Source organism: Mchenga conophoros, linkage group LG7, assembly GCF_057382185.1.
Source record: "Mchenga conophoros isolate Kocher_MC1m ecotype Shallow Benthic linkage group LG7, M_conophoros_male_GT1.1, whole genome shotgun sequence".
In the NCBI taxonomy this organism is placed as follows: domain Eukaryota; kingdom Metazoa; phylum Chordata; class Actinopteri; order Cichliformes; family Cichlidae; genus Mchenga; species Mchenga conophoros.
The window spans coordinates 18,343,962-18,358,484 of record NC_140532.1 but is presented as its reverse complement, the minus strand read 5'-3'; the positions used below and the strand labels follow the sequence as shown (position 1 = coordinate 18,358,484).

General features: G+C 39.2%; 2 protein-coding genes across 2 annotated transcripts in view; one reads left to right on the top strand and one right to left on the bottom strand.

The window, feature by feature from the left end:
- Positions 1–1,188: 1,188 nt before the first annotated feature.
- dbx2 (developing brain homeobox 2) lies at positions 1,189–5,541 on the bottom strand. The gene is made up of 4 exons (XM_085281120.1): positions 4,985–5,541; positions 4,046–4,129; positions 1,969–2,153; positions 1,189–1,740 (listed from the first exon to the last, which is right to left on the bottom strand). Exons 1-4 carry the CDS (start codon positions 5,259–5,261, stop codon positions 1,555–1,557), a joined length of 732 nt encoding a protein of 243 aa, XP_085137246.1. The 5' UTR covers positions 5,262–5,541; the 3' UTR covers positions 1,189–1,554.
- A 6,866-nt stretch (positions 5,542–12,407) lies between these two features.
- nell2a (neural EGFL like 2a) overlaps positions 12,408–14,523 on the top strand; it is a 90,676-nt gene continuing 88,560 nt past the window's right edge. The window contains exons 1-2 of the mRNA XM_085282707.1: positions 12,408–12,872; positions 13,140–13,268. Coding sequence (XP_085138833.1) covers positions 12,821–12,872; positions 13,140–13,268 — 181 coding nt within the window. The 5' untranslated portion in view covers positions 12,408–12,820. The remainder of the gene's footprint in view (positions 12,873–13,139; positions 13,269–14,523) is intronic.

Genomic DNA, 14,523 nt, shown 5'->3' with positions numbered 1-14,523 from the left:
AAGAATGCATGGCATCTCACAGACCTGCATGCTAAATTTGTGGGGTTTTTTCATGCTTAACAATGATCATCAATCATTACCCATTAGCCTTTATCTGTCATTCATTTATCATCATCAACCACCCTCATTTGAGTTGCCATTAAAACAAAACTATAATTGTGTAGTTTGTTTCCCCGTGTTCACAAAACAAAAATATTATTTCTTTCTTAACCAACAGAAAGTTCCACACATGGTAACCAAACACCACGTGACCAAGAGAATACTCAAAGACTGAAAGTGAGTTCATGATGTTGTTAATGATAAAGACATATGGTTAAGATAAGTAATGTCACTCAATCATAGTAGCAAGACATTTTTTTGGTATGGTGACTGGAGTGATGTTTTAAAGCAACAAGTTATTTAAGCTTTTCTTTCACATGCAACAACAACAACTGACAGGGTTGATTCTGATGTTATCTGTGGGTCTGGAATGAGCTCCTGTCACAACTACTGGAGCATGTAACGGGATCACAATCAGGATCAACTAGTACAGCTTCAACAAGGGTCTAGGGCTCACTGATACAGTGCATTTTAATGATTCACACTGCAGTTGAAAATGTTTCACTTTGTGTTCACTGCAAATCTCAGACGATTTTTTATGTTTGCAGGAATGAAGTATAAAATATAATTATGGCAAATTATGAAATATATATTTTGCGTCTTCTTAATACTCAAAAGTTCACTTTTAGTCCATATATAAATCCATCATACAATGCATTCTTTGAAAGAATTTGTTTTTTCCCTTTTATTCTTTTCAGCACATATTCGAAACATGGGTTACATCTCTGCATAGAGTTTAGTTGTTCTTCAGACTTTTTCTGGCTATAAACAAGGAGGATTCGACCATCATAACCTGCTGCTTCTGCAGAGACTCCAATAAAGTCAAAAATCATCTCTGCAGCCTGAAATGCACTCAGCTGGACTGTGATCACGATAGCGCGTGATCTATATACAATTCTGTTTTAAACAACAATTCATTATGGTTTTTGATACCTTCATTGTAATTATGCTCTTCCATTAACAAGATTATATTTAAGAGCAATGAATAATATATAGTAGGGTGATCACTAAGCACAAACAATGTCTAAAACAGGAGTTATCGAAATGCTTTATTTACAGTTGGACAAAAATATTTACAAAATATAGAAAGTGAAACATGAGTTCCAATGGACTTGGATTACAAACAAAGCATAAGTGTAGAGCTTATGAAAATGTGAAATATAAAACAGCCTAATATGGAAGTGCAGTAAATGAAGTGAATCATTCCGGCCTTTAATGGACTCCAATTACAGTCTCTCCTGGAAATACTTGTCAGGGTAATAGCCATGAAACTGCTTACTGAAGCCAGTGCACTGCAATGTGATTGACCAAGCAGCTGAACCAAATTGCATTTATCATGCCAAGAAACGTGCCATACACAGACAATGTTTCATCCATATATTTTTAGAACCATCAGAGTATTGTAGTCTTTTTATTTTGTAGATGTAAAGTTTGCCCTCCATACATTATGACCTCTCATGTGTCTTTGGCACTCTTTTGCTTTGATGATCTCTCTGTTTTTGCATTAGTGTAATTCTGTGGTTCTTCTTCCTGACCAAGACCACGGGCCATGAGCTCATCCATTGGGGAACGAATGTTATGAACCTCCTTCTCTTTACAGTTTCGCCACTTCATGCGCCGGTTCTGGAACCAAATCTTTACCTAAAGCAGTGCGACAGTGTAAAGGTTTTAGTTCAGTTTGTGAAGTCCTTCATTATAATTATGTTAGCTTCTCATTTTAAGTTGTAAATGCAGTTTAGAGATCTTGGTCACTGTGTGGAATTTAGGTTTGATCTTTAAGGTGAGCTGTTACAGCTGTCACTTTCCCCTGTACCCTTTTGTAAGGCAGGATCACATATTCGAAACATGAGCTCATTTGAATTCGATTACCTGTGACTCCTTAAGGCTGAGATTAGCTGCCAGTTTGTTCCTGTCTGTCTTGCTAATGTACTTCTGTCTTCGAAAGGTCCTCTCCAGCTCTTTCCTTTGTTCTTCAGAGAACACAGCTCTCCTAAGGATCCCTCTACGTGAGTTTGGACTTGCATTAGCAGACCACATCTGAATGTTTGCTCCCTCTGAAAGTGAATTAGAGGAACAATAACATGTCAGTTTATTGACATCAGTTTCAAGTACTAGACATATTCAATGGGCTATTTATTAGAGCAATAAAAATCAATGGTGGGTGGTTCATCTCTGCAAGGTAGGTTGTAACACATACTGTATCAGTTTAAACAAAAAGTGTAGATTCATGAAAAAACATCTTGGAGAAGGTAAGTAGCAGACAGTGGAACACCAAGGTAGTGTCTTATAAACGGAAACAGGTTATTCAAGCTTTGGATAAAATCGGATCTTCTCCACATTTATAATATATCCACTTACTGTTTCACATTTCCTACTTTTTCAAACCCAGTTGTCTTTGTCACACTTACTTTATCGCACATTCTTGAATCCTCTTTCTATTTGTCCAATTTAACAAACTGAGGGTGACTAAATGAGAATAGAAAACCATTTCAACCTGGAAAAAGGAGATTTGGTGACCTGAGAGGGCCAATACCACGCTGCTTCACTCACAGGTGCACACACAACAAAAGTCAAGTGAAACAATTTATCTGATCTATTCAACATTGCCTTTTTAATCTGTACGACAAATCTGCACATAGACCACCTCTAGAGAGCACAAAACTGGTTTGGACATGCTTTTCACTTCTCTATTGGCATTCAATAGCTTTTACTTAAATAGCTGATTACCAGGTCATTCCTGGGCAACGTGTGTCTACTCTAGTGGGCCAACTATAGAGCCATATGGGACACCAACAATAGAGCTGTTCAATGGAAATGCCATTACTCGATGGTTCAGTGGCCCAACACTAAATCTTTTCTCTTGCAAGTTTGAAGCCAGTTTGTATGTGAAGATGAGCTCAAATAAGTCTATAAAAGTCACTTTCATTGAATGCTTTATGTCCTAGTCAAGAGGTCTTCAATGGGCAGGAATGAGAGTTGAAGGACAGGAGAAAGACGGGGGGTCGGCGAACCAAGCCCTGTAGCCACACAATGGGTGGGGGATGTTACTTGTCCAGCCCTCTTCTACTGAAAAATGGGAGACTTTTTTGTGCTTAGTGGAGTTCATTGCTGGAGTGAAAAATTGCAGCGAGGTCGCGTGTGGATGGTGGAGTGAAAGTGGCAATTGGTCATGGCTAGAGTTGGCATTGTTTCGTTGCCGGGCACTGTGGGAAAGTGTCAACCTACTAAGGGGACCCCAGGGACTTGTGGGATGACGGCTTTCTGATTTGTGCTATTTTGCACGACTCTTGACAGGCATCACAGGGTGCAGAAACTAATAACTTCCAATTAATGAGGGAAAATGACCAAATATCAGAACTGCCTGACTTATTTCAGTCTTTTAAATGATGATGAAGAATTAGTACTCTTCACAAATCCTAAATTAGATACTTTGAACCATGCTTTAAAAAATGTAAATTTTCCTTCAGTGGAAGCAGTAATAGCTTTTGTAACTGTTGCCTCATTTTATTCACCTTGAAAGTTTTATTTCAAACTCTTTGTGTTACCACCCAAACTTGTTAATGTGCTGAGGGAGTAAAGCTTTGAAACATTTGGCCTTACTCAGCAGTAAGAATCACCCACACCTGGTAATTATTATCTTAATATAGCAGAAGACAAGATGTTTATTAGTGCTGCATATTTGCACTATTAAATGTGTATTTGCATGTACAAAAAAAGGTGCGTGTCTGTGTAGGGGGGCCTCTGGGACTCTTAAAAGCCTTGCAGCCCACCCCTCTTTCCCTTTCCTAAACAACCGTGAATGCTTATGAATAGAGCTGTGCAGAACTGAACGGAGAATTAGCTCTTTGGCATTGCATCGGTAATTAGCTGTGGAGAGCATGGGAGACCCTGCTGCTAATGCTTAGAGAGTAGCTGAGGCATTGCTGATGAGGCATAAAACACTCACTGGAGAAGACAGGAGGGGGGCTGGACCCACCGCAGCATGCCAACAGATACTGCGGGCTCGGCAGGAAAACACTGCTCAGCACATCTGCAAACACAGGGACAGTCAGATAGGGTAATGCGATTGCCAGGTGTGATATCTGTGATCCCCAAAAGCACTTACCTGAATCACTAAGCTCATATTTCTGAAGGCCTACAAAACTGAGTCTCAGATTGTATTTAAACATTAACGGTTTTAAAATAAACTGGCATTTGTGCGAATTATGATTTAACATTTTCAACGATTTTTAGAAGTCAGATTTTGTAGAAACTAAGTAAATAGTAAAATTGATGCATTTACTTACATCTTCGCTTACCAGTTGTATGTTGACTAAGCTGTTATCAGTCACTAGTTTTCTGTCTTTTAACTGACATTTATTTGCAAATCTGCATAGAATTTAGAGACTGTTCTGTTAAATATTTAGACTACATGTAATGACATTTTTTAGCATTTACAAATTGATGTTAAAAAACTATTACTTTTTTTTTTTTTTTTACAAAATGTTGTTATTACTCAGAAATAAGTGATTATTATTTCTTTCATGCAAGGGTATAAATCTGTTAATTATCTGTTCATTTTTTCATGTCTTGGACTCACACATGACACTATTAGCAAAGATGGATATACTTACCTACTTTCATGTTTTATAAAACCTCTAAGCAGCATCAAAAGTAGCAGTATTACATTATTAATTGAACAATGTTTTTCCTCTACATATCTGGGTTTGATAGATGGTGCAAGACCGGGGGGAAAAAATTAGTGTGATTTGAATGTAAAGTTGTAGCTTTACATTCATAAAAAACAAAACAAAACTACATTACATTACAATCAAATTAAAACATACAAGGAAAAACAGTTTACATTTTGTTTAAAGGTTCACTTGCATAAAATCAATCTCTTTACCAGAACGTGGCAGATGTGGCCCTCCTAAGTCTTTCACTGGCCGAAGACTTTGGGTCCGACTTTCCAAGGCTCCGTCCTCAGGGCCCCAGGTTCTCCTTGGGCATTCACACGCTGCTCGTCTCAGGTGTCCACTCGTTGTCCATTTTGAAGCGGCTGAAGGTGTCTGAGACTGCAGCAGATTGTCGATAAGAAAACTCTTTCCTGAGCTCCCATATCCCGGTACAGCAGGAGGACAGCCAGCCATATTCTTCCTGGTACAGCTCTGAACTGAGACCATCCTGATCACACAGTGACCTGAACACTAGAGTTTCCTCTTCAGCAGTCACAGCCCAGTGACACTAAATTCTCCTTTAATCCCTTTTTGAGTGACTAGGCCAACTTCATTAAACTCTGAAAAAACAACCACAAAAAAAACCAAAAAAACCCCAAAAGTTGTCTGCTCTTCCTCCTTCGGGCCTGCACTATGCTACAGGACTGTGTCACGATTGGCCGAGGGGCTCTAATGTGCTTCTCAATTCAGATAAGGCTGGGGCCTTTCTGGAGTGGCAGAAGGTGGGTCTGGCTCATTCATTATGTCAACTAGCCTATTAAATGATCGACACCAGAGACAATGAAGTGCTGGCCAAAGTTTAGCATGCACCAAACACTCTTCTGCAGTAGTAAATAGTTCTCTCCTTTCTCCAGCCTCCTTCGGAGCTCTATTGTGCACCATGCAAGCACCTCCGTCGTTCATTTGTGCTCTGTAAGAGTTGTTTTCATTGCTGAAGGTTTAAAAAGAACATCTTGCGTTTTTCTGGAATATCAGTTGGCAAATTAATCCGATTGTAATGTTTTTGCCTCACTTATAAGCAAATTTCAGTTGGGTCATAAAAAGAAAGTGTCCAGTTGTTTTTCTAAATCACTTGCACAAGACACCTTGCACTGTTTACAAGATAACTGGGCTTATTTAAGCATGCAGTTTAATTTCTTAATAAATAATGGAAAAACCCTTAATTTTTTTAGTTAAACCTTTTGAGTGAAATTTACAATTTTTCATCGTATTTTTCTTCCCTCTGGTTGCAACTGATATTAGTTGCAATTTAGGGTATTTTTTTCTGTAACATATTATATGAAATAAACAGTGCAATGAGCAACATTTGTTTATATTAGAAGACAAACCCTCAGAACTATGACTTGTTCAGTTTTGGTAATTGTTGCAGAACTCTATTTGTCAGCTTTAAAAATTTTACATGTACAAATGATTTTACAGAGATCCATAAAGCTCCTCAGGCAGAAAAATCAAGCACTTAAATATTCAGTTTTCACTATATGGATTGTATGTGTTGCATATTAGTGTGTTGCAGCTTCGAGATATAGGTGGCCACCCAAATACACACGTGTGTTAGTGTTTTGGCATAAACACATCCAATAAGAGGCTTGTGTAACCTTTCACACTGCAGCTAATGATCCTCAACATTGTCATAGAAAGTCCAACAAGAGGGGCGACAGACCCGTAGTTTAGGCACAGTAAACAGGCATATCCACACTCATCTGGGAGCGTGTTTGTGTGTTTGTGGGGCCGACTGGGAGCGCCAGGCTGCGCGTGTAGATGCCTCATGCTGAGCATGGAAATTGGCCCAGACAGCTCAGGCTATTGTGTGATGGCCAGGGAGCCAAAGGTTGCTTGTAATCAAATTTGAGGTTTTATTCCTCAGGCTGGTGGAGAACGCATAGTGCTCTGTCACATGATGAGTGTTAGCGCGTCTGCGTGCACTTTCCACTGTTGTTAAGCGAGTTCATGTTAACATGCTTCACATAGACCAGTGGCTGTGATAGCCCCCTGAAGCTTTTTGTTCGCCAGAGAGTCATTTGTTTACATGACAGAGAGAAAGCAGGAGGGAAGCCTTGTTTAGTGCTATTTTTAACTGTTTTTGTTTCTTAAATAGCTTATTGTGTATCAAGGCATGTTTTATGTGATAACACTGAGGACTTTCACCGAGTCACGTTCTCTGTTCTTAAATTAGCATTTGAGCAAAAAATGTCAGTGTAGTAAGTTTAAAAGAGGTCAGAAACATGATGACACTCGTCAAAGCATTATGCGTGTCTATTAACTTTGTATATTTCTCTGTGTTCAGTGACTTTTTTTTTAGGTAGAACAAATCTCATCCAACTTTGTGCACATTTTAAAAGGCATCAGTAAGCACGTATCATTATTAAAATTCACCACTGTGTAATTAGCCAGATTCCAATAGAGCTCTCCAGGAGAGGGAGGTATAATTAGGCTTTTCTTGACGGGTAGGTCTTAGAAACACCCTGAAGCAAGTTCATGTGAATTTATTTGATGCCCATCTCTTTTTAGAACTGGAGGGAAAAAACAGGGCTCCCTTCATTCAAATTCCTCACAATGGGTCTGTTGAAAACTAGCACTCTGCAGACCGACTGAGATCCCTTTTCTCTCTTTTTTAACCCCACTAAAGCTCTTAAAAAGATACTGGCCCATTGCACACGCAATTGATATTCCACCACTCGAACTTAATATCGTGAATGGAGGGCCAGGTTCTATGAATCAGGAGGACAATGCGCTTAGTTTAGCAGCAAACTGGCACTTTGTGTGCAGTGTCTATGCCCCAGAACAGGAAGTTTCTAATGTGAGCCTCTCAATTGTGTGCCTATAGAGTTCTAATGAGCTTCTGTATGCTGAGTGAATGGCTGCGGGCCATTCACCATGAGGGCCCAATGAGCCAGCTCACTGCACATGTTCACAATAGGATCCTGGGGGAATGGGAGTGGCTTTGTGGAGCAACTGCTCTGCATGGACAGTCTATAAAGGCTTCAACATACCTAAGACCACATTTTCATTAAGAGTACGGCACATTAAGCTGATTGCAATGAAAAGCTTTTGTTTTTATCTCCACTTTAAAGCTTTGCATGTAGGACACATGAGTCTCTATTATCAAAAGAGAGCGCTGAAAAAAAAGTAATGAGAGTGAATAAATGTATTAAATGAAATAAAGTGCCACTATGGTGTCTTATTGTGTACCTTTCACAAAACAACGTCATGCCTGTCGGATCATATTTGTGGAGCTGTGCGGCACTTAGGCATGAGAAAAACACATAATTTTCAGAATAAAAGGCTGTCAAAGCTGTGATCGAACTTTTCTGAGTTTTCAACGTGTACATATTGCTAATAAAAGGGCAACAATGCAGCCCCATTAATATAGATTTAAAATTATTTTTTCCCTTTACCATCTGAGGTTAGATATGAAATATCTATATATAATTTAATGTAAGTGATTTTGACTCATAATTTTTAATATTCAAATATAGTGTGCAAAAATGTTTTATTAAGCAGTCAGTTTCTACAGAAAATAATAGGGCCCTTAATACAGGGTGACTCTGCTCACAGAGATCTGGTAGTACATAGTTTGTCTTGCTCATTTTTGTCATTTATCTTGATTTATGTCTCATCCCTGAACTCACTGCACTCATAAGCCACTTAAATCCTGCTAGTACCAGGTTTGGCTAACTGCCTTAATTATTTGTGGCATGGATTCAAACCGGTGCTGCAAACATTCCTTAGAGCTTTTGGTCTATATTCACATGCTAGCATCATACAATTGTTCCATCAGCTGCACATAAATGATGCAGATCCTGTTTTTACCACATCCCAAAGGTGCTCTATTAGATTGAGATCTGGTGACTGTGGAAGTGAGCAAAGTGAACTCACCGTCATGTTCAAGAAATCAGTCTGAGCTCATTTGAGCTTTGTGACTTCCCTCTGATGACAGAAACACAGTGGTTAGATTGTGATGGCTAGATCGTCAACCATACTCAAGTAGGCTGTTGGTTTAAATAATATCTGTTGTAATTAGTCTAAGTAGTTGTGTGCTAAGAAAATATCGTCCACACCATGACATCATAAGTCAGGACACAAGTCGCCATGTGACTGGTTAATTAGGTATTAACGAGCAACAGTTATACCAAGTAAGTGGCCCGCGAGTGTATGTTGCCCATTTTTCGGGTAGTTGAGCATTTACCCTTTGGCATGGTCCAAGAGTGACACTGTCTGTTTGGCCTCAGTACTGCTCCACTGTGATCGAGTGCCTGCAATACTCTGTCATGTACCCACGATGGCGCTGAGAGAACGGAGACCATCAATATTTTAACTGCGTGATTCCCAAAACTCTGTCTGGTTTTTGCATCAGCATCAAATATTTAAAAATGCAGCTTTGCAACAAATAGCAGATGACTTCCATCAGTCCACCGCAGCTTAATTTAAATATTTTTCCATTTATATTGAAAATAATATTCATAATAATTAAAAAAAAACATGTCAAAGCAAAGGTATTAGAATACATTACTGGGCAGGATGATGCAATAAAACGTTACAGGTTTAATAGAATATAATTCAAATTAGAAACTCAGAAAAGGACATTATAACATAGAAATATGAACCAAATGAATCCCAGGAGACCCCTGTGGGAACAATATGCAAAGTTTTTTTTCTTTCTTTTTTCCCAGCAGTTCATTCGTATTCCGTCACTGCTACTTTAAGTGATTTTAATTTTGTAGATCTTGCATTAGTATGTCTATATGGTATATTTATTTCCTAAGTGAACAAGCCCCTGAGAGCTTTGCAATGGATCATCCATCTAGTTTTCATTATTTATTTATTTAATTTTTTTTTTTTTAGATAAATGAAAGTACCGCTGTTCTTCTGCCTTTGCCTTGAGAGATTTGACGTGCGAGCGCAGGTGTGTGTTGGCAGTGCGCGTGCTTATTACTTTTGATTCTTTGCTGGGCGCATGCTTTAATGACTCTTATTTTCCTGATGGCACTTTAGGAAATGACAAGTTGTGGGCAATACAAAGTAATTACATTTCCTGTGTCTGGACCCAGAAGAAATGGAATTATTAATAATGAATAGTGGGTTGGTCGCCCTCTCAGACAACAGATGTGACACTGCATGAAGAGCCATTGCTTGTCTTTGTTTTGGTCACAATAGCCACCCATTAGCTGCATGCTGTAGATGCGCTCTCAGTTGGTACAGATAATAGCCTGTTTGTCAAAAAACATCTGTTTTGCATGAATTATAATTAAAACAAAACATGTTATTGGCATTGATGAAGGCTATATTGAAGGAGAGGCACATTTAAATGGCAAATTTGCTGGTGCCCACTTGTCAGCTCGACTTCAGAAACCAGCATAGCCAGCAAAAGATGTTTCTTGTCATCCAGGGATTGGCCTGAGTTTGTTAAGGACTTATGATCGATTGCCTCTGGAAAAGTCTTCAATTTATGTTCCTCTGGCAGAAAATTGATCAGGATTTAATGAAAATGTAATAATTTCAAAATCAACATCACTGGCATAACATGGATGCTGATTAAACAGTTAGGTTTCAGAAGGTTAGTATGTGCCATGATAAAGAAGATGCGAGATAAATAAATAAATTTTCAACCCACAGAGCGCCTTTGCTTCAATTGGCACACAGTCAGCCAAGGACTCAATTTTAATTTGCTTTCTTGGCACCTGCTGAAAAGCCAGACGTCACCTTTACAGAAGGATTGAGAACGTGTGCTTGCAGCAGGTCACAACTCTAATCAAAAAGCAGTTTTAGCATATATGATAATCCAGTAAAATGTTGTGCTTTTGTGACAGGTGGCTTTTTCTCCATTGACTTCTTCACAAGGACAGGGAAGGCAGATGGTTTGGAAGAGACGTAAAGGAGGTTATCAACATCAACTGAAAAGAAAACCCAAACATTGCTAAAAAGGAAAGGAAAAGAGGGCGAGCCTTGACAATGCCTGAAGGATTGTTTATCATGGTAGGTTCCTACCATTTACCACTATAATCGCTGGGACTTTTAACCTCCAAAGTTGGTACACAACCTTGACAACTTCAATAAACAGGCATAACTCATAAAATAGCTTTTTGTGCTTGCTGGCCTTCCACCTTTCAATAGTAGTTAGGCCTTTTGTGCTGCAATGTACTTAAGATGGAAAATAAAAACAATTATGTACCTTTGTCTCAGTAAATTGAAAAGCAATATACTTATACTTGCAATGCTTATCTCATTTATTGTTTCCTTTTTCCCTTTTAGACTTTTTAGATATCCCATGACTTAGTTTATATATAAAAACTGAAATATATTGCTCGGTTAGCTAGTAATTATCCAATTATGAATGATAGAGAGCAAGTGCATTTTCTCATTTGATTGGGCCGACTTTGCAGCAGTAACTCATTCAAATTTCGTTTCAAACATGCGTATCTATTTATACTAGACCTATTACGGTCTTTTCAACTCTATATTTTCATTCTTGGACTCTAAAGTTGTTTTGTTTGACTCATAGTTCAAAATAATCTTTATTTATCTCATGTTGAGACTTGATGCAACCCCTCACTTCATCAGCTGCTTGAAACAAGCTGTGTCAGCCTCTCTACGGAAACACAAATGAAGAAGTAAAGTAAACAAAGTGTTTAGAGCAGCCTAAAGTCTAAGCTTTTGACTCACCTGAATTATTTGTTGATATGCTGACGTCTTCATTTGAAACTTTGATTACGTTTAACATGAGTATCCAAGCACGTCACACCAAGTAGACTTCCAAATGGACAAATCCAAATAATAATTAAGTATGTAAATTGTACATCAGTAGCATATGGAGCTTATCTGCCACATATGCAGGTGCAAGACACCTTAAGGCTTTAAACACAAACAGTGCCACTGCATGATGGATTCTGTAATACACAGTGAGCCATGTAAGGCTGCCAACACTGGAGTAATGTGATCACTCTCTCTCTCTTTCTCGTTGTCCCACTCTATAATCTGGCTGCAGCTTTTTGGACTAATTGTAAGTGGGCGAGAGATGATGGACTAACTACAGCATGCAGTGCTCTAAGTAGTCCAGTTTTAACATAACAAAGTCAAGGAGTTTTTAGTCCGGAGATGGAAGAAACTGCTTCCAGACCACAGAATTCATTTGACTGTCAAATTTGAAATTGGAGTCAAAGATCAAGGTTGCTACCCAGTGTTTTAATAAGATGAGCCAAAACCCTAGGATTATCCCGTAATAATAACAATATAATAACATACGCGCACACAAAGCCTGTTTTTATTTATTTATTTATTTATTTTGCTTTATATAGAATAAAACTGAATAATTAGATTTTTGTCTTGATCGTCGTTACTTCTTGCTTTCTTAAACATTTAAACATTGACCTTAACCCTGAATTTCATGTAAGCTAAGGCACTGACAAAAATTCCTTTTTTTCTTTTCTTTTTTTTTTTAGAGAGAGATTACAGTAGACATGGGCCAGGATGAGGCGTGGTTGCAATCGAGATGCATGTAATGGATATAAAAGCTTTTCCCATCTCAGGCCACCAGGGGGCTTTATTGCCCCTCTTTCCCCCCTGTCTCTCGCTCCTTGACAGGTTTCTCCTCTCCCTTCCTCTCTCTGTCTGCACTCCTTCAGCGCACACAGCTCGTTCGCACTGCTGTAGGAGCGTCTGTTGAGCTGCCGAGGCAGAGCAGCTCGCTTTGTCCGTCCTCTGTCAGCCACCTGTGCCGCGGATGATGCGGATGGAGCAGACCCTGTGTTACATGGAATAATTTCAGCATCATTGCTGTGTTTTTTCCTCCCCCTCTTTCGGATTTGCTTCTCTCTCCCCCCTTTTTAAAAAAAAAAATTCGCATCGCCGGGCATCTAAAGTTGTGATGATGCCTCCGCTCAGCATTTGGGATTGGTAACAGCCTCCCGTGCGAGGGTGATACATCATTCGCATGTGATTGAAGAACGCTGTCTCTCGGAAGTGGACAAAACATGGACTAATTTTGCTTTTGTTTTTTTTATACATTCATCATGAGATTATTACAGCTGTTTCTGATTTCCGGTGTATTTTTCGTCTCCTCAGGTAGGACAAAAGGCTGTCACTGATTTTTAAATGAACCGTTATGTCGCAACATTTTGCTTTTTAACATGAGATCAGCTTCATTAAATGATGTGCTGTTTTGCTTAACTTGTGACCAAACCTTCTCAGAAATAATCAGCTCTTAATCTTAACCTGACCTGACACATCTCCCCCTGAAACAAACATGATATTTTTTTCTAGCATCACAAGACTCTTTTTTTTAATAACAGTGGTTTAAATAAAATAAAATGTTTTCTGTTTGTAAATTAGTTATAGGTTTTGGGGTTGACCCTGCCCTGCGCATCAGCGTATTTGATGAACTAACGCTTGGAGAAGGCTTTGATGGAGTTACTCAGGTCCAGGGCTTCCACAGCGAGTCTAGAGCTTTCCACTTCCAAGGTACCATAACACACATTCACTCTGTCTCTGTCTGAAGTTAAAATGTAAAGCAGATGAGATGATGTCCATGCAAAGAACATGTTTTCCTATGATAACTACTCATTTCATTTTGTTTATTTCCTTTGTATGTTTTGTTTACACAACTAGAAAGGCCAACATGATGCAGCCCAGTAATCACAGATCCTGAGCTGAGATGCCCGTAGATGTCTGATGTTAGATCATCGAATAATGCTGTGCATCAGATTCCTTTATATGATTCTTGTGTTTGTCTGTTCCTGTGTAACAGACTGTAAACTGCAACATACAGTGCATTATCAGTTTTTTCTCTCTATTTGGATTTAGCTGGGGGGGTGGCCTCAGACTACCACCTGCCTGAACAATAGGCATGTTCGGTTTTCATGAAAAAGTGTTGTGTTGAGGGCAGGCAGAGGGGGAGAGATGGGAGGATCATACAAAGAATCATAGAATGGCTGAGCTTAATCAGATTAGGCCGAGACAAAAATCCCACAGTCAGAGTTGATATATGAAGTGAGTCTGGAGAGTGAATGGGCCCCCTGCAAGAATTCACCCATTTGGTGATCTTCTGGAGTGTGTGAGTTTGAACAGTTTGCGTCGCTAAAAATGTGAATGGGCCGCAGAGTGATCATGTTGTCAGCTGCAAGGCAGTGCGTGTAGCGTGCAAAACAGAGTTGTCAAAGATGAGGTCGTGCTTGACTTTTTAAAATGCTTTTTCACTTCTTTTTTTTAAAATTTCTGTCAGTGTTACGTCTTTGTTACTTGATGTCAGACGCTCATTACAATCCAAATGAAACTGTTAACAGCTCTACCACAGGGATGGAGATGTCTATCATAACCCAGGCAAAAGTAGCAAAAGAGGAAATTGTTTTTTGCTCCCAGATCAGTGGCAAAACAAAAGATATGGCGATGTAACACATCTCCACAAGAAGGTTCTCATCACGGATCACGTAATGTACCAAAGTGACGGCATTGTTTTGGGACAGAGAAACACCACAATCATTTGTCGACCCCGCCTCCTCGCTGATATCTTCTAATCTCCCTGCACAACCGCTGAGACAGCGGCACTTCTGCATGGAGCAGCAACTCCAGTATCTTTGTGAAGGCAGGCCATTTGATGTCCTCTGTGTAGACAACACTCAGAAGTGCTCTACACAGGCGGGTAGCAAAGGGAGAGTTAGAGAGAGAGAAACAAAGACAGTTAGTGAAAGAAGCTACCTGCAGGTTTCTTTCCACAAAA